Below are 26071 nucleotides of genomic sequence, written 5' to 3'. Positions count from 1 at the left end.
ACGAAGGATTCGCTGCGCTGGATGACATGACATCGCGGGAGAGATGACCGTCCGTCGCTGGATAGCAAGAGTGGATTACCGCCGCTGGAATCTTTTTTTTATTTTTTTATTTTTAATAAAGGAATTTTTCAAAAGTGTCTTTGTTTTATTTAACCATTTTTTTACACTTTCTTTGTGAAATGGTAGGGGTACTTTTGTACCCCCTTACCATTTCAAACAGGGGGGGGGCCGGGATCTGGGGGTCCCCTTGTCAAAGGGGGCTTCCAGATTCTGATAAGCCCCCCGCCCGCAGACCTCCACAACCACCGGCCAGGGTTGTGGAGATGAGGCCCTTCTCCTCATCAACATGGGGACAAGGTGCTTTGAGGGGTCACGGACCCCCAAAGCATCCTCCCAATGTTGAGGGCATGTGGCCTGGTACGGTTCAGGAGGGAGGGGGGGGCCGCTCTCTCGTCCCCCCCTCTTTTCCTGCGGCCTGCCAGGTTGCGTGCTCGGATAAAGGGTCTGGTATGGATTTTTAGGGGGAACCCCACGTCAATTTTTTTTTAAATTTGACGCGGGGTTCCCCTTAATATCCATACCAGACCTGAAGGGTCTGGTTATGGATATTTAGGGGGAACCCCACGTCAAATTTTTTCTTAAATTTGAGGCAGGGTTCCCCTTAATATCCATACCAGACCTGAAGGGCCTGGTAATTCAATTTGGGGGACCCCCACGCTTTTTTTTTTTATTTATTTATTTATTTTTTTATCAATGACTTTCAATGAGTGTTCTCTGTATTACGGGAGCCGACAATTCATAATAGCTGCGAGTGATTTTAAAGGACTTTTTTTCCTGCATAAATGACACTTTGTGCAGCGACAGTTCTAAGGCCCAGAAACATTCGCCCCTTCACAGGCATACTATAGACAACCCCCCCCTACGAAATTTAAAGGAATATTACACTTTTATTGTTTCACTTTAATCATTATTAAAATCACTGCTCCCGAAAAAACGGCCGTTTTTAAAACTTTTTTTTGCATTGATACATGTCCCCTGGGGCAGGACCCAGGTCCCCAAACACTTTTTAGCACAGTAACTTGCAGAATCTTTTCTCTCCGTCAAATCTTTTCTCTGTCGAATATTTTCTCTATATAATCTTGGACTAATAGAGGTAAGGTTAGGCACATTCGACCATAGGTTCTATAAACACGTTGTCAGAGTCATGTCGAATCTCCTATTCTATATCGAACTGTTGTAACAACGAAAACGAAAATAAAGCATTTATTTATGTCGGATCTTTCGTTTTTCGGATTTTGTGCTTTCGTTATCGTTTGTCAAAACGAAAACGAAAATAGCTGAAATTCGGACGAAAATGCATTCGGACGAAAACGAATGCACATGTCTAATGTACAGTACGGAGTACAGAATGAGATGATGTGGAATAGGGAACGTACAGTACAGAGTACAGAGTGAGGTAATGTGGAATAGGGAATGTACAGTACTGAGTACAGAATTGGATGGTGTGGAATAGGGAATGTACAGTACAGAGTACAGAATGAGGTGATGTGGAATAGGGAATGTACAGTACAGAGAACAGAATAAGGTGATGTGGAATAGGGAATGTACAGTACAGAGTATAGAATTGGATGGTGTGGAATAGGGAATGTAGAGTGTAGAGTACAGAATGAGGCTAAGTGGACTAGGGAATAGACTTTTCAGCATTTTTCCGAAAAAAAGTGTTACAACGCAAATACAGCAGCATAACAATTTGCAATCAAATAATGTATTTTTGTAAACATACACATTTTACAAACTCAGAATGAATATCCACAGTATAAGCTACCTGATTTGCAGTCAAATAATTTATTTTGGTAACAGAAATTTTACAAGCTCCCTGATTGCACATATCCATACATATATAACCAATTGATATCGGTATTTTAGTGCAATGAAATCATAGTGCAGAAAAACATGACAGGGTCTTCTGCCCTCCCCCACACTGAATACTGTATGTCCATTGAGATTTCTTACATAGCTATAAACATTTACTAACAAACTCAATGTGTTTTGTACAGTTATGCACTTAGATTATATATATTTTCTTTTATTTTCAGGTATTGGCCTGATACTGTTTTTAGTTGATTCCTTTTCTTATACCACAAGGTATAATAATAAATAAATATTTTTCATGTACAACATGAAATGTATTATTTGTAAGAAATGATGTGGTCCGATTGACATCACACAATTAAAATGTCCTTTTATAGCAAAGTTTCAAGTTATTTACATATGTAAAGCAAGAGGATTTAAATAATGTAAACTTTTTAGGCTACCAGTGAATAAAATTACAGTCACCGGTGCCAGGTACCGTAAAACACATGCCAAACTGAAATGCGCATTGACTTCATTGATTATTTCTTGTTTAAACAGTTCAGTATCCAAACATCGTGTCCTAAGTACTCAAGGTTAACTCCATGGTCACTCCTGTGACCTTGATGACACATGTTCTGTTTGGCATGCACATAAGGAAATAAGTTCTCTGTGAATCAGTTACATAATTTCATTCGGCTAGAATTGGCAAGATTTATATCCCAGATTTCTGTGCAATCCAGTTGCGGAAATATGTGACCCTGGTGTAAACGCCTGGTTTGTTTGCTATGGCGCAGCCTTCTCCAAAGCTTACAATTCCAATGAGGGACCACCTGTTATTAGATTGTAGTGCCACAAGGGGGCCTCCAGAGTCTCCCTGCGTTTAGGGAATAAAAGAGTAAAATGCATTAGTGATTTTTATGCTTCAGTTTCAAAGTGGAAAATGCTAAAGGCGCATTACACAAGTCCAAGACAACACAAATAAAATCCATTATCTACAAACACGTGACAAGTATCATTTGCATTCAACTGAAGCGTTTTAAGTGGGGATAAATAATGTAAATTTGTTTTGTAGAATAAACCAGTGTGAAAACTGCAAAATTCAAACTGAGCATATGATGAAATGCATAAGAAGAAGTTACCAAAGTGATCAGTAGGTCTAGAGCAACCTTTTTCAACCGGAGTTCTGTGAAACCCTGGGGTTTTTCCAGAGGTTTCCAAGGGTTCCTTGAGCAATTTGCACCTTTCAGATAAGTCACCACCGACTCCAATGAATGTAAGGGGGAAATTCTTCCAACTGACCATGAATGTAAAAAGCATTTTTCCCACTGACCATTATTCAAATTTATGGTAAGCTGTAGTTATAATGTATTGATAGAAGGGGTTTCATGAAACTAGAAAATTATTTCAAGGGTTTAAAAAGGTTGAGAAAGCCCAGTCTAGAGATATATAATACTCATACAAAAATATCTACTTGTGCTGTAACTGGAGAATTGGGCTCCAACCCCCAAGCCCCCCTATTGCTCATTGGGACCAACTTTTCTTTAAAGTGGTTGTAAACCCTTACAACCAACTTTGACCTACATGTAAGCCTAGATTAAGGCTTACCTGTAGGTCCAAGAAATATCTCCTAAACCTACACGTTTAGGAGATATTTAACGAAAGAGAGGCACCGCTGTCAGCGGCCCGCAGGCTCACTGAGCGCGCCGCGGTCAACGGTGATATGCTGCGAGTGGCGGCTCCCGTGCGCATGCGCGGGAGTGACGTCATCGCGGCTTCGCCGAATGACAGCGGCGGAGCGGCGAGACCCACCGAGAAGATGGATGCGCCGCACTACAGGGGACAGCGGTGACTTCGCTGGCTCCTGTGTCAGGTAAGTGACACATAATGGACTACTATGCAATGCATAGTAGTCCATTATGCTTTACCTTTGCAGGGAATGAAAGAGGAAGTAACCCCATTAGGGTTTACTTCCTCTTTAAATGCCTATATGCTCTGGAGAAGTAAGGGAGTAGGCCAACCTCTAGTTTAAGAGTCAATTATGTTAATAAAAAAACACTATCCATTCCCTTTATTGCATTTAGCACTGGGACTGTGGCAAATGGAGAGGTAATATAAAGAGGATTTCTTGAACTACACCACAGCCTATAGAACTTGGCTAAAGCAGGGGAACAGCAGCTATCCAAATGATATATGATATATACTCAGTACATATATAAATAAAAGATGTTAGTTTAAAGGGATAGCGCTTTTAAGATATCCTATTCAATACCCTTAAATCCTGTAAAAATATAATATCAATAAAGTGCATTGTTACGTGCTCTCCTCACCTGGAAGCATTTAGGAAGTGCGCATTTAAAATTGATGTTGGATACATGGGTCATTTATTAATTATTTGCATAAACTTTTATATAGACTTTATTAGTTGTTCAAGAGAGTCATATGTATTGATTTATTCATTTTTGCACAGATATTTATAACTTTTTATTTTGCCTTTTTGCACAGCACTTTTTGAATTATTGTATTGCATACTTGGTATTTTTGCACTCTTTGCCTTGAAAAGTATTTTCCACATTTTGTCATGTACAGGGCCGTACAGGGGGGGTGCTGCGTTTTGCCAGCATTGCAGTGTGATTTGGAATCAGAACACGGTGGAGGGCAGAGTCACAGAAATATTCTCCCCACAATCCCAAATCGCTACGTGTGCCTAACAGGCTAACACAACAGCAACTCTGCTCAATACTTCCTCCTGTCCTGGTGGCTGCGGCTGGACAAGTCAAGAAGAGATGATCTCATATAAAGGAGCCTGGAGGCACTGAGGTGCGGAGGAGGAAGTGGAGCAGCGAGAGCCAGGACCCTCTTCAAAATTAAATGGACCTTGGGCAAACATTTTAAAAATCAGTTTACTGTGGCAGATCAGGCCACAATTGTGACTGGTTGCCAGAGGTTACAGTGTATCATTACTGCTCACTGACTGGCTACTAGAGGTTACATCACATGTTATGGCTCCCTGATTATTTTCTAGAGGTTACTGCACATCATTTCTGCTCACTGATTGGCTGGTAGAGGTTACTGCACATCATTGCTGCTCACTGATTGGTAGTGATAGATTGCTGCTTATCATTACCACATGAAAAGTCACACCCTATTGCTAGCAATGGCCATGTTTAAATGCCGCACTGACTTGAAAAAGTAGTACACTTATGGTGATTTTAGGTGCGACTTGCATAGACATCTGTGCATGAAGCCGCACAGATGTCCAAGTCACACCTGAAGTCGTGCTCACATGCGGCTTTGAAATTATGCGATTTCAGATGAAGTTGCACAATTTCAAAGCCGCAGTCACAGTGAGCGAGGACTCAAAGGGGATGATTAAACAGAACCATCCCCTGACCACCTACATCTGAATGAACATAGCAGCTGCATTGTTGACTACACATTGCCATGACATCAATGCTTAGCTTCACGGTACCGCCATTAAACTTGCCCATTGTCACAGTAGCTGCAGTCACAAGTCAAATGCACAGATAATCAGAGACTGTAGATGGATTTCAGGAAATCACCAGAGACTGTGGATGCGACTACAGGAAATGACCAGAGACTGCCACCGTGACTACAGGAAATGACCAGAGACTGCAGCTGCGACTACAGGGAATGACCAGAGACTGCGGCTGTGACTACAGGAAATGACCAGAAAGTGCGGCTGCGACTACAGGGAATGACCAGTGACTGCGGCTGCGACTACAGGAAATGACCAGAGACTGCAGCTGCGACTACAGGAAATGACCAGAGACTGCGGCTGCAATTACAGGAAATGACCAGACACTGCTGTTGCGAATATAACAAATGACCAGAGACTGTGGCTCCAACTACAGGGAATGACCAGAGTCTGCGGCTGTGACTACAGGAAATTACCAGAGACTGCAGCTGCGAATATACAGGGAATGACCAGAGACTGCGGCTGCGACTACAGGGAATGACCAGAGACTGCGACTTCAGGAAATGACATTGCATAACAGTGAGTCTGTAACTATTGGCAGAAAGAAAACCTGGCCAGCGGGCTCACTTCCTGTCCTCAGTGGGTGGGGCTCTCAGATGTACAGGAGAGGCACTCTCAGCGCTCCATCTCTGCTCCATCTCTGCTCCATGAGCCTCCGAGCACATACAGGCTACATGGTGCGGGGTAGTTCAGGGTCAGGGCATCAGTGGAGCTCCCGACCCCACCCCTCCCTGCTGACAGAGCCTCCCTCAGCCCATGCCAAGCCCAACAGCCCATGCTGGTGCACCCCGTGGCCCTACAGTGTTACAGCTGGCTCAGGCAGCACACAATAACAGTGTGTGAGTCAGTGCTTGCTGAGTGAGGCAATGTAGTTGAAGCACACATAATGCTACTACTTCTGCACTGATGCTCTATGGGGGGGGGGGGGGTTTTCCCCATGCCCCCCCCCCCCCTTAGCTACGTCCCTGGTCATGTTACAACCAAAAATGTCAATGTATTTTATTGCGAGTTTATAAGATAGACCAACACAAAGTGGCCCATAATTAAAGGAAAATGATAAATGGTTTTGCAAAATTTTATACAAATAAATATCTGAAAAGTGTGGCATGCATTTGTACTCAGCTCCCTTGAGTCAATACTTTGTAGAACCAGCTTTCCCTGCAATTACAGCTGCAAGTCTTTTTGGGTATGTACTACAAAAAGACTTTATCACTCACTATCACATCTAGAGAGGGACATTTTGCCCCTTCTTAAGCTCAAAACAGCTCAAGCTCTGTCAGATTTGATGGAGAGTGTCTGTGAACAGCACTTTTCAAGTCTTGCTACAGATTCTCAATTGGATTTAGGTCTGGACATTGACTGGGCTATTCTAACATGAATATGTTTTTATCTAAACTATTCTATTGTAGCTCTGACTGTATTTGCAGACTCTAACAGGTTTTATTCTAAGATTGCCCTGTATTTGGCTCCATCCATCTTCCCATCAAATCTGTCTAGCTTCTCTGTCCCTGCTGAAGAAAAGCATCCCCACAACATAATGCTGCCACCACCATGTTTCATGGTGGGAATGGTGCGTTCAGGGTGACGTGCAGTGTTCATTTTCTGCTACACATAGTATTTTGCGTTTAGGCCAAAAAGTTAAATTTTGGTCTCGTATGACCAGAGAACCTTCTTCCACATGTTTTGCTGTGTCTCCCACATGGCTTCTCGCAAACTGCAAAAGGAACCTCCTATGGCCTTCTTCCAAAAATGGCTTTCTTCTTGCCACTCTTCTATAAAGGGCAGATTTGTGGAGTACATGACTAATAGTTGTCCTGTGGACAGATTCTCCCATCTGAGCTGTGGATCTCTGCAGCTCCTCCAAAGTTACCATGGGCCTCTTGGCTGTTTCTCTGATGAATGCTCTCCTTGCCCGGCCTGTCAGATTAGGTGGGCGGCCATGTCTTGGTAGGTTTGCAGTTGTGCCATACTCTTTCCATTTTCGATGGAATGAACAGTGCTCTGTGAGATGTTCAAAGCTTGCAATATTTTTTTTATAATTGGTAAATGGCAAATGGAAAAACAAGGAAAAAATCGCGCTACAAACTATAAATGCAGGAACATTTTTTTTTAAATCCTGTGAGAATGCTGCAGTTCTATTATATAACCCAAAAAATTATATATAAAAGAATTTTTAAAAACAGAAAAAGAACCGCGCTCTTATACTACTCAAACTTCCCACGTGATCCCAATGTTCAAACCAATGAACCGTATTGGATAAAAGTAAACAATATATGAAAATGAAGTGCACAAAGTGTAATTAAATAATCATAATGAGCAAAATCATCATTCACCAAACCATGCTAATGTGAATTACATTTTAAGTTTGCATATTAAAAGTCCCAAAAATAAAGATGCATAAAAAGGTGAAAAGGAAAGTCCTCCTTAATTACTAAATATGTCCTTATGTGATGGTCCTCAAAAAAAACTTGTGAAATCAGTTATAAGCAGAAAAAACACCACGTGTCAATAATAGTGTCCAAAATATTCTGAGTTCTTGCTTCGTAGATCGTGGAACAAAGCGTAGTGCACCACCACCAAACATCAAAATTGGCTCCTTACCAGATGTCAAACAAATATTCGCACATCAAAAGGATTAGATCCTGCTATACATGCTCCTCAGTCCTGCAGAACTCCACCCTCTTCCAAGATCATGGTATAGAGAGGCTCCCCATATGAACAGATTACCAAATTCACCATAAAAGGGAGAAAAAAGCGCTCCAATAGTGTAAAATTGCTTTTTTTATTATAAAACTCAAACTAAAAAGGCACACTTACAATACAGTAGTGAGATTTAGGCATGAACGAGTGGAAAGCGTCGGCCGTACGCTGATATCCACGGGTCTCTCCTTCTCCAACTGGTACAGTTTCTCTAGGCAGTAAACAGCGTGTCACCCCGGTGGGCGGTGTGACACGCTGTTTACTGCCTAGAGAAACTGTACCAGTTGGAGAAGGAGAGACCCGTGGATATCAGCGTACGGCCGACGCTTTCCACTCGTTCATGCCTAAATCTCACTACTGTATTGTAAGTGTGCCTTTTTAGTTTGAGTTTTATAATAAAAAAAGCAATTTTACACTATTGGAGCGCTTTTTTCTTCCTTTTATGGTGAATTTGGTAATCTGTTCATATGGGGAGCCTCTCTATACCATGATCTTGGAAGAGGGTGGAGTTCTGCAGGACTGAGGAGCATGTATAGCAGGATCTAATCCTTTTGATGTGCGAATATTTGTTTGACATCTGGTAAGGAGCCAATTTTGATGTTTGGTGGTGGTGCACTACGCTTTGTTCCACGATCTACGAAGCAAGAACTCAGAATATTTTGGACACTATTATTGACACGTGGTGTTTTTTCTGCTTATAACTGATTTCACAAGTTTTTTTTGAGGACCATCACATAAGGACATATTTAGTAATTAAGGAGGACTTTCCTTTTCACCTTTTTATGCATCTTTATTTTTGGGACTATTAATATGCAAACTTAAAATGTAATTCACATTAGCATGGTTTGGTGAATGATGATTTTGCTCATTATGATTATTTAATTACACTTTGTGCACTTCATTTTCATATATTGTTTACTTTTATCCAATACGGTTCATTGGTTTGAACATTGGGATCACGTGGGAAGTTTGAGTAGTATAAGAGCGCGGTTCTTTTTCTGTTTTTAAATATTTTTTTTATACTCGAACCCTGCTTTAAACTTCTCCACAGTGTTATCCCTGACCTGTCTGGTGTTTTCCTTGGCCTTCATGATGCTGTTTATTCTTTATTCACTAAGGTTTTCTATTACACCTCTGAGGGCTTCACAGAACAGCTGTATTTATACTGAGATTAAATTACACACTGGTGGACTCTATTAGGTGACTTCTTAAGGCAATTGGTTCCACCAGATTTTAGTTAGAGGCATCAGATTAAAAGGGGCTGAATACAAATGCACGTTGCACTTTATAGAGATATATGTAAAAAATGTTGAAAACCATTTTTCTTTAACTTTGCAATTATGTGCCACTTTGTGTTGGTCTATCACATAAAATCCTAATAAAATACCAAAGTCACAAGATATAGATTGGAAGGGCTAACTAATCTGCTTGAAACAACAAAGAAAGTTATCATTAGACACAGGATAGCTTTTAAATTTCTGGCAAGATCAACAGATATTTTTACACATAGCAAATAGATATAGAAAAATACTTGGATTTGGTAACCAACCAAAAAGTTGCAAGAAAAAAAGAATTTAATTGCCAGGGTATAAATACATTTTAATCATTTTCATTTTGTGGCCCAAGTGGCGCTATATTGTTTTCTGACAATTTTCTAGTATTTGAGGCCCCAAAAAACGTGTTTCTTAGTAAAGCTTTTTTAAATAAATGTTTTAACAATAAGGGGAAAATAGTAGGGCTCCTATATGACCATAAAATGCAGAAAACGTAAGTTTCCTGTTAAGAAAAGTCAGGAATGACCTCCTTTACTGTTGACTCATGAACCCGAGTAGTGTAAGAAAATTGACAGGGGCAATGATGATGATTATCACATCTTTATTCCTTTTACTAATATCTTGAGATGAACATAATTCATGAAACTTACCTGACAAGAATCAACTTTCCCTTCAATATATCCAGCACATATCATTGATGATTTTATTATGGTTCCATACATCTGAGAACTGCTGCATAAACTTGTACTTATTATCGTCAGCTGCGCCTGTTGAAGAATAGAGGGCAAGCTTCCTCCTTTAAAAAGAAAAAAAAAACACATTAATGTTATCCCAGCAAATACCCTAATATTGGTAGGAAATAAGGGATAGATAATAATAAGATATGTTAGTGGTACCAACCTCCATCTGTCAGTGTTCCCCATCCGGTGACATAACAGGAAGAATTGTCAGGAACGGCAGTCAGATTATCTGCCAGACACACAGGTTGGATGTACTGAGTAAAGTACACTGGAGATGACAATTCTATCAAAGCAATATCATTAAATACTATTCCACTGATGTAATTCTCATGGATAACTATAGATTTGATGCTTAATCCAGATCCAGAGGTTAAACGATTTGTTCCCAAAATGACAGTCCATGCATTCACATCTTTGTTCCTGTAGAAACATATATTTTACATTATATGTTTTAAACTTATTCTTAGATATGCTATCATTATGCTGATGTTATAAATATTACAAATACTTTATTCAGCGAGTAAGTGCAAAGATCCATAATCCATAGAAAGCAACCAGATAACAGTTTGTTGCAGTCAAACTAGTGGAAGAGGATTTCTGTTTATAGTAAAGATAAATGGTGCAGTGCATAAAATGACAGAATATCCATAAATGATGATAATGACAGATAAGGTAACTCCTTTGTGATAAGACTCCCAAGCCAGACAGGAAACACCAGATTCCATTGTGCAAATGAGCTCTCCACCGACACTTATATTGCTTTGCTCACCTCAATAAATTGACCCCTGTAATTACAGGTAGGTCAAAAAAGCAGTTTTCCCACTCACAGGGGGGAGATAAAGCCAGTGGATATTGCCCTGTCACATGGTCTTTCAGAGGTTATCCACCATCCTGGGCTCATAAAACATTAAAAAACAGAAACGAAGTGTTCTCTGTCATAAGCAAAACGCTTTATTAGAAATGCAAATACATAGAACTTCATCTTGATAAAAGCCTTATAAAACACAGAGCGGCTCTCGGCAGTACACACTCTATCCCGATGGCAGCAGGTGACGTCCGCGGAGTGTAACTCCTCCTCCCGTACGCGTTGCGTGCACAGTACTTCATCAGCTTCATCTCCCACTGTGAGCGGGAAAACTGCTTTTTTAACCTACCTGTGATTGCACGGGTCAATTTATTGAGTGAGCGAAGCAATATAAGTGTCGGTGAAGGGCTCATTTGCACAACGGAATCTGGTGTCCTGTCTGGCTTGGGGGTCTTATCGCCTTATCTGTCATTATCATCATTTATGGACATTCTGTAATTTTATGCGCTGCACCACTTATCTTTACATGATTACTTAGGGCTTTTGAATTTCTCAGGTGTTCGGCTTGCGTTACTTTTTTCATTTCATATGTTACTCAACAAGGTTTGCTCTGATTGTATTTGTCTTTTTTATTTGATTTCTGTTTATTGAAATATTTCTCATCTCAGTATGGTACATCTAATCAGAGCAGGATTAAAGCCTGGTCTATATGAATGCAAAACCAGCTTGAAACAGACCAAATACAGGACAGAAGAATTTCAACTGCATGTTTCAATAAATTCTGCACCTTTCAATGAATTCTAAATGATCTCAGTAGCTCTCAATCTGCTATCACAAAACAGAGGGTGCACCGGCCTAGTGCATTATCCTCAACAGTAATCTTTCATTTGTAAAAAATAGATAAGTATTACAATCACAAACTGATAAATGTATCTTCATAAGACTTCATGTTTTTGCAAAGTCCTGCCCGCACGTGACTCCTGTCTTACAACTAGCTGCAAGGCCAGAAGGATGGTGGACTTGGCCATGCAGCCAGTTGTAAGGCTCTCCTAGAGGCAGGAGTCACGTGGGGGCAGGACTTTGCAAAAAGCGCTGGAACCAAAAGGCGGTCATCTGTAATCTGTTGATATGTAATGTGGTATGTTTTATCGTGGACCTAAAGCTGCTGTTTTTATGAAAAACTGTGACACATCTCTCAGTTTGTGAGTAGAATACTTATCTCTTTACATATTAAAGATTACTGTTGAGGATAATACAATAGGCTAGTGCGCCCTCTGTTTTCTTTTGTGATTTCAGTGCTCTTAGACTCCCCCAGTCTTATGAGGACAGCAAGGCGTAGCACATCCAGGCAAGCCAGGATAGGAATATATACAACTGACATTTCTGGGCCCACTTTCAAGCGCAAAGGGATTTTGTGTTTGCTATTTACTCAGAAAGGGCTCTTAATCCAATGTCAGGCTCATGCAATTAACACAAGCCAAAAGCCCCTTGGCCATTGCCCTAAAAGGGAGTACAATCAGTGTGTGATACCTGTAGCCAGCTTTAAAAAACATAAGAAAAATGGTATAATCTGTACAGAATTTTTTTGTTTTAAATATCATCATGTTATTTGGCCAGTTCAGATGCAATTAGTAGCAAAATAGTAGCACAGGATTTCATAACTTACGATTTAAAACAGTGAGCAGCAGTTGTTAGCCAGGTGTTGCTAATGAGAGACGCTCCACATACATGATTCCCATTTAAGTGTAGACTAGCCTGCCAGGGCCATGTACCCAAAGCTGCATCTGTTCCTCCAACTATTTTACTTGCTATTAAAGGGCCACCAACTCCGCAATCTGTTCATAAAGTGGAAAAATACATTGTAAGCAATATGTTTTTACAGTGATTACTAGCTTACACTGCCATTAAATTCTTGACACAAGTATAAGCCTTAGGGGTAACTATGGGCAAAATAAAAAATGATATCCATGATGCAGTCTGCCACTAGTAGCTGTGAGCTAAGGTTTTGGCTGAATAAAGCTCAGACTGAACTTGGAAGAAGCTGTCACATGATAGCAGGCCACCCAATCAGCTGTGGCCATGCAATTCCCCTGCAGCTGCAGACAACAAAAGGTCAGAGCTACTGGTGACATTGATGACCTTATAAGGCCACATAGCCATATTTGGATAATGTCATTGACCAAGTATGGCCATGTGGCCTTATTAAGTTAATTATATCACCAGAATTCCACCCCCTTATTAGATGAGGATAGGGAATTCCACAGCCACAGCTGATTAGGCCAATGGCCAGTTATCAGTTCAGCCAAAATTTTAGCTCATCCTTAGTCACCAGCACTTCGGCGATTAATCCTTCTGATGGATCCATTATTGTTCTACTCCTGACAAATACAGACTATCACTAATTGTTTATTGCACAATTATCACCTGATTATAATATGACCGGCATCTTTTATACTGACCCCCAACAATGTAAGATGTAACTGTATTTAACAATGGATCTCTCTTCTAGTTTATCAACCTTGTCTAGGATATAAGAGAGCAAAGTACCTAGAAGCTGTCAAACAGTGGGGTTCCCAAGTCCAGATGTTCTGTAGCCAAAAGTGTGAAATCTTTGAAAAGAGTAGAGGTGGGATAAAACATCTATCAGACTATTTTGCAGCCTTTATGCCTACTTGGGAAATTCACCCCCTTTAGTTGTCTTATTGACCATGGTCACTGACACAAAAAGTGATTAGAAATTCAGATAATATAGTTGTCTGAACAGGAGGTGAGGGTAAATCTTCCAATATTGACAATGTTTAAGAGGCTTTTTCCCCTCTCTTTAAAGAAATTACCTCTCTCTTTTTGTTGTATCTTTAGGATATGAAGAAAAGGGAAATCCCTCCCCAATGGGACACAGATGTCAAGAAAAAACATAGGTTTTTAACCATTCCCTACTCGATCCACAATTGAAAAAAAAAAATTGCTTTAGATACACATTAAATACATCTTCACTTTACACACATCTTCACTGAATACAGTTGTCTGTCTCATTTGGTCACTAACTTGCTGCTTTATGAACTATTAACAAATTATGTGAAACCAAAAGTGCAGCCTCTAATTGATCAAGAATAAATATAACAATCTTATAATCAAAAACCAGAGTGCAAATAATACAACAAAAATTTCCAACAAAAAGGTGACTTTAAAATGTGCATGGGAAGTCCCACAAACAGGTGACTCTTCTTAGTGGTAAATAATAACTCCAACAGTTGTCCATGTATGGTATTCATCCAACAGTGCAAATATATCACCACACATTGCTCCAAATCACCACCTTTGCACATTCCCCAGCTATTAAGCTGCATCAGAAAGGAAGCAGACAGTGTTTGTTAGCAATGACAGGGCATCACAGTATGGGAACCCATCCGCATTGTAATCTTCCACTCGCACAGGGGGCCCGCCAGCACCACCAATGTATCAAGCCTATGAGGAACGTTCACCACACCAAAAAAGGTAAAAAAAAAAAGGTCTGTAGTTGGCACAATCGGTGTAATCTTTGTCTGGTTTAGGGACTACAGCTATGTGTTTTATTAGAAAGGAGTCGGATTCAAGTTTGTTCTGTGCTAGGTGTTAAACGCGACTAAAAGGTGTTTGGAGAGGAGATGTATGTAGGTCTTGTAGTATTGGGAAGTGAATCCATCTGGGCCTGGACTCTTCCGTGGCATTAGGTCTTTAATCGCTGTTTGTATTTCTGTAATTGTGATTGGTTCGTCAAGGCAACTTGTTTCCTCTGTATTGAGGGTTGGAATTTTGCTATTTGTGAGAAAGTCCAGGGTTGCTTTTTCTTTTGAGTTATATGGGGAGGTTTGTGTTGGGGAGGTAAATTGTATAATGTGGAGTAATACTTATGAAATATGTTTGCTATTTTTTTCAGGGTTGTGTTCTAAGGATCCATCTGGATTACGTATGGCATGTATGTGGCTTGCGATGGTTGCATCTTTTAGGGCTTAGGCAAGTAATTTTCCACTTTTGCCCCCCCCCGCTCATAAAAGATGTGTATTTTAAAGAATAGTGATCTCTTGGTTTTGAGATCTAATATCTGCTTGAGGGAGGTTCTACAATGTATGAGTTCATCCCCTAACTTAGCTGTGAGAGAAAGTTTGTGCTGATTTTCAAGTGTAGCTATTTTGTTTGAAAGTTTTTTGCTTTCCTCATCTCTTTCTTTTTTCCGTCTTGAGCCCCACTTTATTAGTTCTCCCCTAAAAAATTTGAGATCCGGCTCTCAAACATTGTGCGTCAGAAATTCCGACAGAAAAAGTCAGATGGAGCCCACACACGATCGGATTTTCCGACAACATTATCCGATCGCACATTTTCCGCCATAAAGTCGGACCATGTGTACCGGGCATTCCACTTACATTGATGGGTAGAATAAATGTATTTCAAATGATCTTTCTCCCTAAGTTTTTGTACATTCTCTCGAACTCGCCTATCTATGTGTCAAAACAGATCTTCAGGAACAAAGTATTCTATTGTGGTAGGATTTTTTGTGGGGCTCTCGATCTCACAGGGTGTCCATGGCCATACTGAAATTACCTTACTGTCATACTGTCCATGACCATACTGAAGTTACAATGGGGGGATTGGCCCTACTGAACCTGCAAGCTTATTTCTTTGCAGCACAGCTATCTTTCCTACATTGGAGATTTTTCCTCAGGTCCCTAATGAGACTACATTGCTGGAATTTGCGGCGGCTACTTCACAGAAAGCTCTTCTAAACATGGTCTATAGGAAGGGGGTACCGGGTAGAAGGGTGTGTTCTGTGATAGCTCTACCCAGTTGGATATTTCATCTCTGTGCCCAGCAGACGAGGGGTGGGCCCCTATGGATGTCGCCTAATAGTCCTCTTTGGTATAATGGAGTCCTAAAGGAGTTTTTTTAAATGGGAAAGGTTTTGCATGAGCTAAATTTGGGATTAATTATCTCCACCACATATATCAGGAAGGTAAGCTGTGCACTTTTGCGCAGTTGAAGGAGCAGTTTTGGATACCCAGAACTTGGCATTTTAGATATGCTCAGCTGCATCATGCAGCAGTGGCACAGTTTGTTATTGGGGAGGTCCAGGTGCAGAATACTTCTTTGTAAGAGGTCCTTTTGGATCTTGACCCGGAAAAAATAATTTCCAGATATTATCGGGAGGTGAGCCCAGGTGACTCCAAACTGATCAATAGGGCCAAGTCTCGGTGGGAAGAGTTTGTACTGGAGTTAACAGAGGCATTATGGCAGGAGGCTTTGCATACTTATCTGGGCTCTGTTATCTCCTCAAAGGATAAGATGATACAGCTTCGATACCTCCATCAGATGTATTATACACCGGTCAGACTGTTTGTATGAACAGAAGGGACTCTGCTACTTGCCATAAATGTTTGGGGGCAGATAGCACCTTTGTTCATATGGTGTGGGAATGAGACCACTGGGGTCTATGGTGACCGAATGTATAGCTCATAACTTTGACCTTCCCAGTTCCCCTTTGCGATGTCTACTGGGACTTTTTGACCAAGAGGAGGTGAATGAGCACACCAAGCTGTTCCTTAGAATACTGTATTTTGGGGTTTGGAAACTCATAGCTAGGAGGTGGATTCATACGGAACGGCTGACGTTGGGGATGTGGCTAAAACTTGTGAATGCTGAGGTTCTTCTCTATCATATGATGTACAAGGCCAGGGGAGCTCCCAAGAAATTCAGGAGGGTCTGGTATAGGTGGATTGACTCAAGGGAGACACTGGGAGAAGGGAAGACTCAGTAAAGGATTGAGGAATATCGAGATAGAGTTATATATATGTTACATATTGAGGGGCCTGATCGGAATTTCGGCCCGCAAAAGACCGATGAGAGTTTTTCGTCGGAAAATGTGACCGTGTGTATGCTCCATTGGTCTTTTACTGGTGGAATTCCAGCCATCAAAATATTGAGAGCATGCTCTCAATTTTTCGGTCGGGAAAAGTTCCTATCCGAAAATGTGTCAGAAAAGCTTCCATATCTTTTTCTGACGAGAAATCCGATCGTGTGAATTTACGTGCCAGATGCATATTTCAGATATATGATTTAGAAAGTACAGAAGCTTGTGGTGGCCATGCAACTAGCATTTTTAGAAGTTCAGAAATAGCAGATCCAAATTTCTCTTATTACATGCTTCCTTTAAAAAAAAAAAGGCAATAGTAAATATAATCCAGGTCTTTGACTCAATGAAGGATCATTTGCAGCACAACACACTCATACATATATAGGCCCTTATGCCACATACACACGATCGGAATTCTCGTCGGAAAAAAAAAATTTGGTTTTCCCATCGGAATTCCGACAGAATTTCGCTCAAACTGTCTATAACACCGCGACATACAACGCATTCAATGGCACTATAAAAGGGACATTTAATGCTTCCGAGCATGCGTCAAATTGTTTCCGAGCATGCATCGGAATTTTGCGTGACGGAATTGCATACACACGATCGGAAAATCCGATAGAAAACTGTTCTGTCTGAAAAATTAAGAACAGGCTCTCAATCTAAAGTCTGTTGGAAATGCTGACAGAAAAAGACCAATGGGCATACACACGGCCTGGAAAATCCGATGAAAGGCTCCCATCGGACTGTTTCCATTGGAAATTCCGGCCGTGTGTACGTGACATAAGCCACGATTGTTAAAGCGGTTGTATACCCGCTGAAGTTTTTTGTTTTTTTCCTGACCTGCAAAAGAAAAGGCATAATGAGCTAGTATGCACCGCATACTAGTTCATTATGAAATACTTACCTTAGAACGAGGCCCCGACATCTCGCCCGATCCACGCCGAGGGAGCTGACATGTTCCCCTCAGCGTTTCTTCCAGGTATCGTGGCCTCGGCTACTCACACGCATGCGCACAGGAGATTTCTTTCCACCAGGGTCCGGTGTCTGCCGGACTTTCAGCCGAGAATCCCCTGTGCGCATGCGCCGCTACAGTCACTGTACGGTTTAGGAGATATTTTTTTACCTACAGGTAAGCCTTATTATAGGCTTTCCTGTAGGTTAAGGTCAAAAATTTGACTATACAACCACTTTAATATTAAAGCAATTATTCTAATATATTTCATTTCTTTATATTCTTTCTTCTTCTTCTATTCTTTATATTATTTTTTTATATATTTACATATATATATATATATTAAGGTCAGGATAATATAGAAAAATATAATTATTTAAAAAAAAATTGTCAGGTAAATATGAAATATAGAATATTTCTGTTTTTGAGCCAACAGGTGGAGCTTTATGCTCCTTTTTGCTCATTGTTTGCTGTGAAGAAAAAAATGACAAAGCACAAGTGACTCATCACTTATCAGACAGGTTAAGCTGGCCATATACGGAGCGAATTTCAGGCAGGTCCTGATGAAGTGGGTGGCCCCGTTGGCCACCTCCCAACATTTCTTGATTGAAAAATTGAAGGAGCCAGCAGAAAATTGATGGCCCACCTGTGCCAAATTTAGATGAAGTTGTTTCTTATGCCGCGTACACACGAGCGGACTGTATGGCGTACTTAGTTCGTCATACAATCCGACGGACAGTCCGTCGTACTTTCGACTGAACGGACTTGACCACACACGGATGCACAAACAGTCCGTCGAAAGCTTGCTCGATGACGTGTACAGCACGTACGACAGGACTAGAAATAGGAAGTCCAATACACAGCAAAGCACCCTTCCGCCGTGTAAATCCTTTCTGGGCATGCGCCATTCTTAGTCCGTCGAACTAGCATACTGACGAGCGGATTGTCCGCTGAAACCAAAGTACGACGGACAGAATTTAGAAAAATCCGAAATTCTTAGTACGCCAGACTGCACGCTGAAAAAGTCCGCTGAAGCCCACACACGAGCGGACTGTCCGCTGAAATGTGTTTCGACGGACTAAGTACGCCATACAGTCCGCCCGTGTGTACGCGGCATTAGGTAACCCAGGGTGCTCTGTGACCCCTTTGTAAGGAAGAATATATACGGTATATAGTTTAAAATGGTTTAAAAATTGTCTGAAAACCATTTAGTTTCCCTTTGTTTTGTTATGTAGTTAACATACCTAATACAATTTGACCAGTGCTCTTTGTTGACATACTAAAAATTGTATAGCTTGGAACTGTAAAAAAAAATTAAATGAAAAAAAAAAATCTATTCTGTGCCATGTCTGCAACAGTATTTTAATAGTGATAATAGAAATAAAGGGCCCACCACTTATTTTTTTTAAACAAAATGACAGCTGAAAGATCAGATTTTAAGGGGCATGCCAATAACAATAGTGAATAAAATACAATATGCTACATGTTAACATGCATTGAGTTGAAGCAGCCTATTCAATTATAAATTTTAAAAAGCACCTAAAAAGGGGCATGGTGCATTTTTGGCAGCACAGCACCCAGAAAAACAAGTCTGTGCACAATTGCAATGAGAAGGTGCCACCAGTCAAAAGTGACTCAATCCTTGTTAGACAATAAAGTAAAAATCAGAAAAATGTCTCATGTACTGTCTATATAGGTAACCCAGTGTGAAAAAATAAATAAATAAATATATATATATATATATATATATATATATATATATAGTGCCTTGCGAAAGTATTCGGCCCCCTTGAACTTTTCAACCTTTTGCCACATTTCAGGCTTCAAACATAAAGATATAAAATTTTAATTTTTTGTGACGAATCACCAACAAGTGGGACACAATTGTGAAGTGGAACGAAATCTATTGGATAATTTAAACTTTTTTAGCAAATAAAAAACTGAAAAGTGGTGCGTGTAAAATTATTCGGCCCCTTTACTTTCAGTGCAGCAAACTCACTCCAGAAGTTCAGCGAGGATCTCTGAATGATCCAATGTTGTCCTAAATGACTGATGGTGATAAATAGAATCCACCTGTCTGTAATCAAGTCTCTGTATAAATGCACCTGCTCTGTGATAGTCTCAGGGTTCTCTTGAAAGCGCAAAGAGCATCATGAAGACCAAGGAACACACCAGGCAGGTCCGTAATACTGTTGTGGAGAAGTTTAAAGCCGGATTTGGATACAAAAAGATTTCTCAAGCTTTAAACATCCCAAGGAGCACTGTGCAAGCGATCATTTTGAAATGGAAGGAGTATCAGACCACTGCAAATCTACCAAGACCTGGCCGTCCCTCTAAACTTTCAGCTCAGACAAGGAGAAGACTGATCAGAGATGCAGCCAAGAGGCCCATGATCACTCTGGATGAACTGCAGAGAACTACAGCTGAGGTGGGAGAGTCTGTCCATAGGACAACAATCAGTCGTACACTGCACAAATCTGGCCTTTATGGAAGAGTGGCAAGAAGAAAGCCATTTCTCAAAGATATCCATAAAAAGTCTCGTCTAAAGTTTGCCACAAGCCACCTGGGAGACACACCAAACATGTGGAAGAAGGTGCTCTGGTCAGATGAAACCAAAATCAAACTTTTTGCCCACAATGCAAAACGATATGTTTGGCGTAAAAGCAACACAGCTCATCACCCTCAACACACCATCCCCACTGTCAAACATGGTGGTGGCAGCATCATGGTTTGGGCCTGCTTTTCTTCAGCAGGGACAGGGAAGATGGTTAAAATTGAGGGGAAGATGGATGCAGCCAAATACAGGACCATTCTGGATGAAAACCTGTTGGGGTCTGCAAAAGACCTGAAACTGGGACGGAGATTTATCTTCCAACAAGACAATGATCCCAAACATACAGCAAAATCTACAAAGGAATGGTTCACAAATAAACGTATCCAGGTGTTAGAATGGCCAAGTCAAAGTCCAGACCTGCATCCAATCGAGAATCTGTGGAAAGAGCTGAAAACTGCTGTTCACAAACGCTCTCCATCCAACCTCACTGAGCTCGAGCTGTTTTGCAAGGAAGAATGGGCAAGAATTTCAGTCTCTCGATGTGCAAAACTGATAGAGACATACCCCAAGCGACTTGCAGCTGTAATCGCAGCAAAAGGTGGCTCTACAAAGTATTAACGCAAGGGGGCGAATAATTTTGCACGCCCCACTTTTCATTTTTTTATTAGTTAAAAAAGTTTCAAAAATCCAATAGATTTCGTTCCACTTCACAATTGTGTCCCACTTGTTGGTGATTCTTCACAAAAAATAAAAATTTTATATCTTTATGTTTGAAGCCTGAAATGTGGCTATATATATATATACACTATATTGCCAAAAGTATTGGGACAGCTGCCTTTACGCGCACACGAACTTTAATGGCATCCTAGTCTTAGTCTGTAGGGTTCAATATTGAGTTGGCCCACCCTTTGCAGCTATAACAGCTTTAACTCTTCTGTGAAGGCTGTCCACAAGGTTTAGGAGTGTGTCTATAGGAATGTTCGACCATTCTTTCTGAAGCGCAATTGTGAGGTCAGGCACTGATGTTGGCTGTGAAGGCCTGGCTCACAGTTTCCGCTCTAATTTATCCCAAAGGTGTTCAATCGGGTTCAGGTCAGGACTCTGTGCAGGCCAGTCAAGTTCCTCCACTCCAAACTCGTTATCCATGTCTTTATGAACCCTGCTTTGTGTACAGGGGGGGGGGGGGGCTTATGGTGTGGGGTTATTTCTCAGGGGTTGGGCTTGGCACCTTAGTTCCACTGAAGGGAACACTTAAGGAATCAGAATACCAAGAAATTTTGGACAATATCATGCTCCCAACTTTGTGGGACGGTTTGGTGGTGACTCCTTCCTGTTGCAACATGACTGCACACTAGTGCACAAAGCAACATCCATGAAGACATGGATGAGCGGGTTCGGGGTGGAGGAACTTGACTAGCCTGCACAGAGTCCTGACCTGCAGAGACAGAAAGATTTGAGGCAGCCTACATTCACAGAAGATCTATGGTTAGTTCTCCAAAATGTTTGTAACAAGCTACCTGCCGATTTCCTTCAAAAACTATGTGCAAGTGTACCTAAAAGAAATTATGCTGTTTTGAAGGCAAAGGGTGGTCACACTAAATATTGATTTGATTTGGATTTATCTTCTGTTCATTTATTTTCCATTTTGTGAACTATAAACACTATTTCTGAAAGCATTCTCAATTTACAGCATTTTTTCACACCTGCTTAAAACTTTTACTTATACAGTACTGTATATATATATATATATATATATATATATATATATATATATATATATATATATATATATATATATATATATATATATATACTGTATATAAAACAAAAGTTTAAATTGGTTTATAAAACCATTTAGTTTCCCTTTAATTCATATATTCAACCTACCTAATTCAGAAAGACCAGTGCTCTGTGTTGAAGTACTAAATTGTGTATAGCTTGGAACTGTAAAAAGAACTGTAAAAGAAAGTAAATGAAAAAAGTAATCAATCCTGTGCCATGCCTATATAAAAAAAAAGAAAAGACAATGGTATTTCCTGCATCTAATTTTTATAGTTTGTCAGTCTGACAATAAATTGAAGGGCCCAGCACTCAAAATGACAGCTAAAATATCAGAATTTAAGAAGTGTGCAAATACAAACATTTTAAAATGCATTATGCTCTGTGTTAGCATGCAACTTTCTGGTCTCAGGGAACCCCTACTACTAATTACTATATCTACATCTCATGATACATTAGTGTGATGGTTAGTGGGAAGAATGCTTCGTACACCTATGGTGATGGGCAGGGCAGGACTTAGGGTGGTTGGGGCCCCTGGGCTTGAGTCACTTTCGGGCCCTACCTTCTATACATTACCGTATATATTGGCGTATAACACGGACCCCAAGTTTAGGAGGGAATTTTAAAGGAAAAAAACTTTTAGGAGGGAAGTTTAACCCTTTCCCGCCGAGCGTACGCAGATCTGCGTACTCGGCTTCCGGGGGGTATACCGGGATGATGCCCGCACCTGCAGGCATCATCCCGGTACCGTTTTGTTCAGCGGGCGATTGGCTTTCCAGCCATAACAACCGATGCGGCTAAAAGCCGCTCAGGTGTTATGCCGGAGGAGCGGGAGGGGACGTCCCCCCCTCCCGCCACCTCCCGCCGCTGTTACCGGTGCTCCCGCTCGATCGGGAGCACCGATTCTTGCTGCGATGCCTCCGGCCGCTGGGGAGGAACTGGAACGAAGCCGTAATCGGCTTCGTTCCAGTCTCCTCATAGTAAACACGGAAGCGACGTCATGACGTCACTTCCCGTTTACTCGGCTGCCAATGGCGCCGGTTTTAAAAAAATATCCGGTATTCAGAATCGCCGTTTTCAGCGATCTGAATACACTGAAGTGTAAAGGAGGGGTGGGGGGTCTTTTAGACCCCCGATCCCTCCATAAAGAGTACCTCTCACCACCTATTACTGTCACAAGGGATGTTTACATTCCTTGTGACAGCAATAAAAGTGATCAAAATTTTTTTTTTTTTTTAAACAATTTAGTAATTTTAAAATAAATAAAATAAATAAAAAAATAAAAAAAAATTTTTTAAAGCGCCCGCCGTCCCCGCAAGCTCGCAAAGCAAAGAAAACGCATACGGAAGTCGCGCCCGCGTATGTAAACGGTGTTCAAATCACACATGTGAGGTATCGCCGCGATCGTCAGAGCGAGAGCAATAATTCTAGCACTAGACCTCCTCTGTAACGCTAACCTGGTAACCGTAAAAAATGTTTAAAGCGTCGCCTATTGAGATTTTTAGGTACCGTACTTTGTCGTCAATCCACAAGTGCATGCAATTATAAAGTGTGACATGTTTGGTATCTATTTACTCGGCGTAACATTATCTTTCACATTATGCAAAAAAAATGGGATCATTTTACCGTTTTGTTTTTTTTTAATTCATGAAAGTGTACCTTTTCCCAAAAAGTTGCATTTAAAACACCGCTGCGCAAATACCGTGTGACATAAAATATTGCAACAATCGCCTTTTATTCTCTAGAGTCTCTGTTAAAAAATATATATATATATAATGTTTGGGGGTTCCAAGTAATTTTCTAGTAGAAAATATGGATTTTAACTTGTAAACACCAAATTCCAAAAATAGGCTTAGTCATGAAAGGGTTAAGGAAAAAAATTACGTTTAAATGCCCATCAATGTAGCGTTATCAGTGTCCATCTGCAGCCTTGCCCATCCATCTGCAGCCTTGTCAGTGTAGCCTTGTCATTTGCAGCCTTGCCCCAGTGTCATTTGCAGCCTTGTCATTGCAGTCTTGAAGTTTAAAAATGGTGCCGCCAAGATACAGAGTCCTGTGTATCTCGGTGGCTCTCGGGTCCTCTCTGTGGCTAAGGGTCCTCTTGCAGTCCAAAGCAGAGCTGAGAGTAGCCGCGTGTACTCGACTTGGCTCACAGTCACGCCCAGTCCCTGTGTTATGTCCATCATAGGGCGGGACTGTGAGCAGAGCTGATCCGAGTACACTTGGCTATGTATCTCGGCGGGGCCCCCTATTGGGTGGGGCCCATGGGCTTGAGCCCAGTCAAGCCCAATGGTAAGTCCAGCCCTGGTGATGGGGAAGAATTATCCCCTTACAGATAGCTAAAAAGATCAATGGTGTGAGTGGGAACTTATCTGAGAGGCACAAGTGGCTCATTACTCAAGGAACCCCTAGCAACATCTGGAGGAACTCTAGGCTTCCATGGAACCCTGGTTGAGAAACCCTGCCTTTTGGCCTACTCACGCTATTGAGCTACACATGAATGCATGTTATGCCACAAGTTGCATTAAGGTATTAATTTAAATGGGCTGCCTAACTCACCAAAAAGGTGCATGCTGCATTTTTGCCAGAATAGGGCTATACTCATCAGTCCATTGAAGAGAACATGGCAGTGCCATTTAGAATAAATGTCATCCTATCACACCAACATTACTGAAGCAAAATTGTGTAAATCTACCCTTACTGATGACAAATCTAAGATGTCTAACAGCGCTGCTATCCTAGATCATGGCTTATATTGGCTTTATAGAAATCAGGCCTTGGTATCAAGAGCGATACTTATATACAGGGGTCAAGTCCTGAGAAAAAAGTGTGGGATTCCCCACCTAACCTCAAAAATAAAAAAAGTGTGTGTAATATATGCACTCCTTTTTTAACAAATAAATTGCAACATTTATTGTAAAGTGACAGTTTACGCGGACACCTCCAAAATTCACATGCATCAAAAAATATATATATATATATAGAACAGATCTAACAACAAAATAATTTAACCTGCATGCTATACCAACAAAAAAACACATCCCATCATTGCAGCCTCACTGTGCCCATCATTACAGCCTCACTGTGCCCATCAATTCAGCCTACCTGTGCCCATCAATGCAGCCTCACCTATGCCCATCATTGCAGCCTTACTGTGCCCATCAATACAGCCTTACTGTGCCCATCAATGCAGCTTCACTGTGCCCATCATTGCAGCCTCACTGTGCCCATCATTGCAGCCTTTCTATGCCCATCAATGCAGCCTTACTGTGCACATCAATGCAGCCTTACTGTGCCCAACAATTCAGCCTCACCTGTGCCCATCAATGCAGCCACCTGTGCCCATCAATGCAGCCTCATCTGTGCCCATCATAGCAGCCTCACCTGTGCCCCATGCTGCCTGGCGGTGTAGAACCATGTCAGTCAGCCCAAGCCCAGCAATCTAGCATTGAACAGCATGAGCTTGGCGATTGCCCAATGATCTATTAACCCTTGCTGCAGTACTACACGCTATGCTCCACCACTGACAGGGACATCATGTTTTACACAAGAGGAGGAGGGAGGGCAGGGTCGGCCCCCTGCAGCCACAGTGCAAAGGGAACGTTGTTCCTACTGTAGAAAAAGTACAGGAACGACGTTCCCAATGCGTTCCTGTGGGACTCTAGCCCTGCTTATATAATCATATGCAATGTTCAACAGGCTGTAGTAACACATTTGATTGGATCTGTCCTTTGCTTTTTGCCTCATTTGTCCTTTGCCTTTTGCTTTCTGCTTCATTAAAGCATATTTAAATACCAAAACACTTTCACATTCTCCCTTTCTTGTAAAGGCTCTCAGTTTACTTTGAAGAAAGAATGAGAAATGTGCGAGCTATTAATTTTGCTTCTCATATCAATGGGAGCGTGACAGTTATAAAATATAGCATATAGCAACAGGCAGTTTTTTAATTGCTGTATTAGAATTGGTTCAGGAGGTCACATGGTTACAACTGCCAGGTCCCAAGCTAATAGAAGTTATTTCAATTTTAAAA

At 41.1% G+C, this 26071-nt stretch overlaps 1 protein-coding gene across 3 annotated transcripts in view; it reads right to left on the bottom strand.

Moving 5' to 3' along the window:
- Nucleotides 1-1817: 1817 nt before the first annotated feature.
- Nucleotides 1818-26071, bottom strand: part of LOC143974793 (chymotrypsin-like elastase family member 2A) — a 65331-nt gene continuing 41077 nt past the window's right edge. Inside the window, exons 8-12 of one of the 3 annotated variants that reach the window (XM_077476530.1) lie at nucleotides 22150-22218; nucleotides 12536-12704; nucleotides 10225-10484; nucleotides 9975-10120; nucleotides 1818-2728 (exon numbers count right to left, since the gene is read on the bottom strand). In XM_077476530.1, coding sequence (XP_077332656.1) covers nucleotides 2567-2728; nucleotides 9975-10120; nucleotides 10225-10484; nucleotides 12536-12704; nucleotides 22150-22218 — 806 coding nt within the window. In that variant the 3' untranslated portion in view covers nucleotides 1818-2566. The remainder of the gene's footprint in view (nucleotides 2729-9974; nucleotides 10121-10224; nucleotides 10485-12535; nucleotides 12705-22149; nucleotides 22219-26071) is intronic. The other 2 variants (XM_077476531.1, XM_077476532.1) reach the window with 2 other exon arrangements.

The sequence above is a fragment of the Lithobates pipiens genome, unplaced genomic scaffold (assembly GCF_037356315.1).
Source record: "Lithobates pipiens isolate NorthernLeopardFrog02 unplaced genomic scaffold, aLitPip1_a1.2 Scaffold_13, whole genome shotgun sequence".
NCBI lineage: Eukaryota > Metazoa > Chordata > Amphibia > Anura > Ranidae > Lithobates > Lithobates pipiens.
The sequence above is the reverse complement of the archived record's forward strand: the minus strand, read 5'-3'. Positions and strand labels throughout refer to the sequence as shown.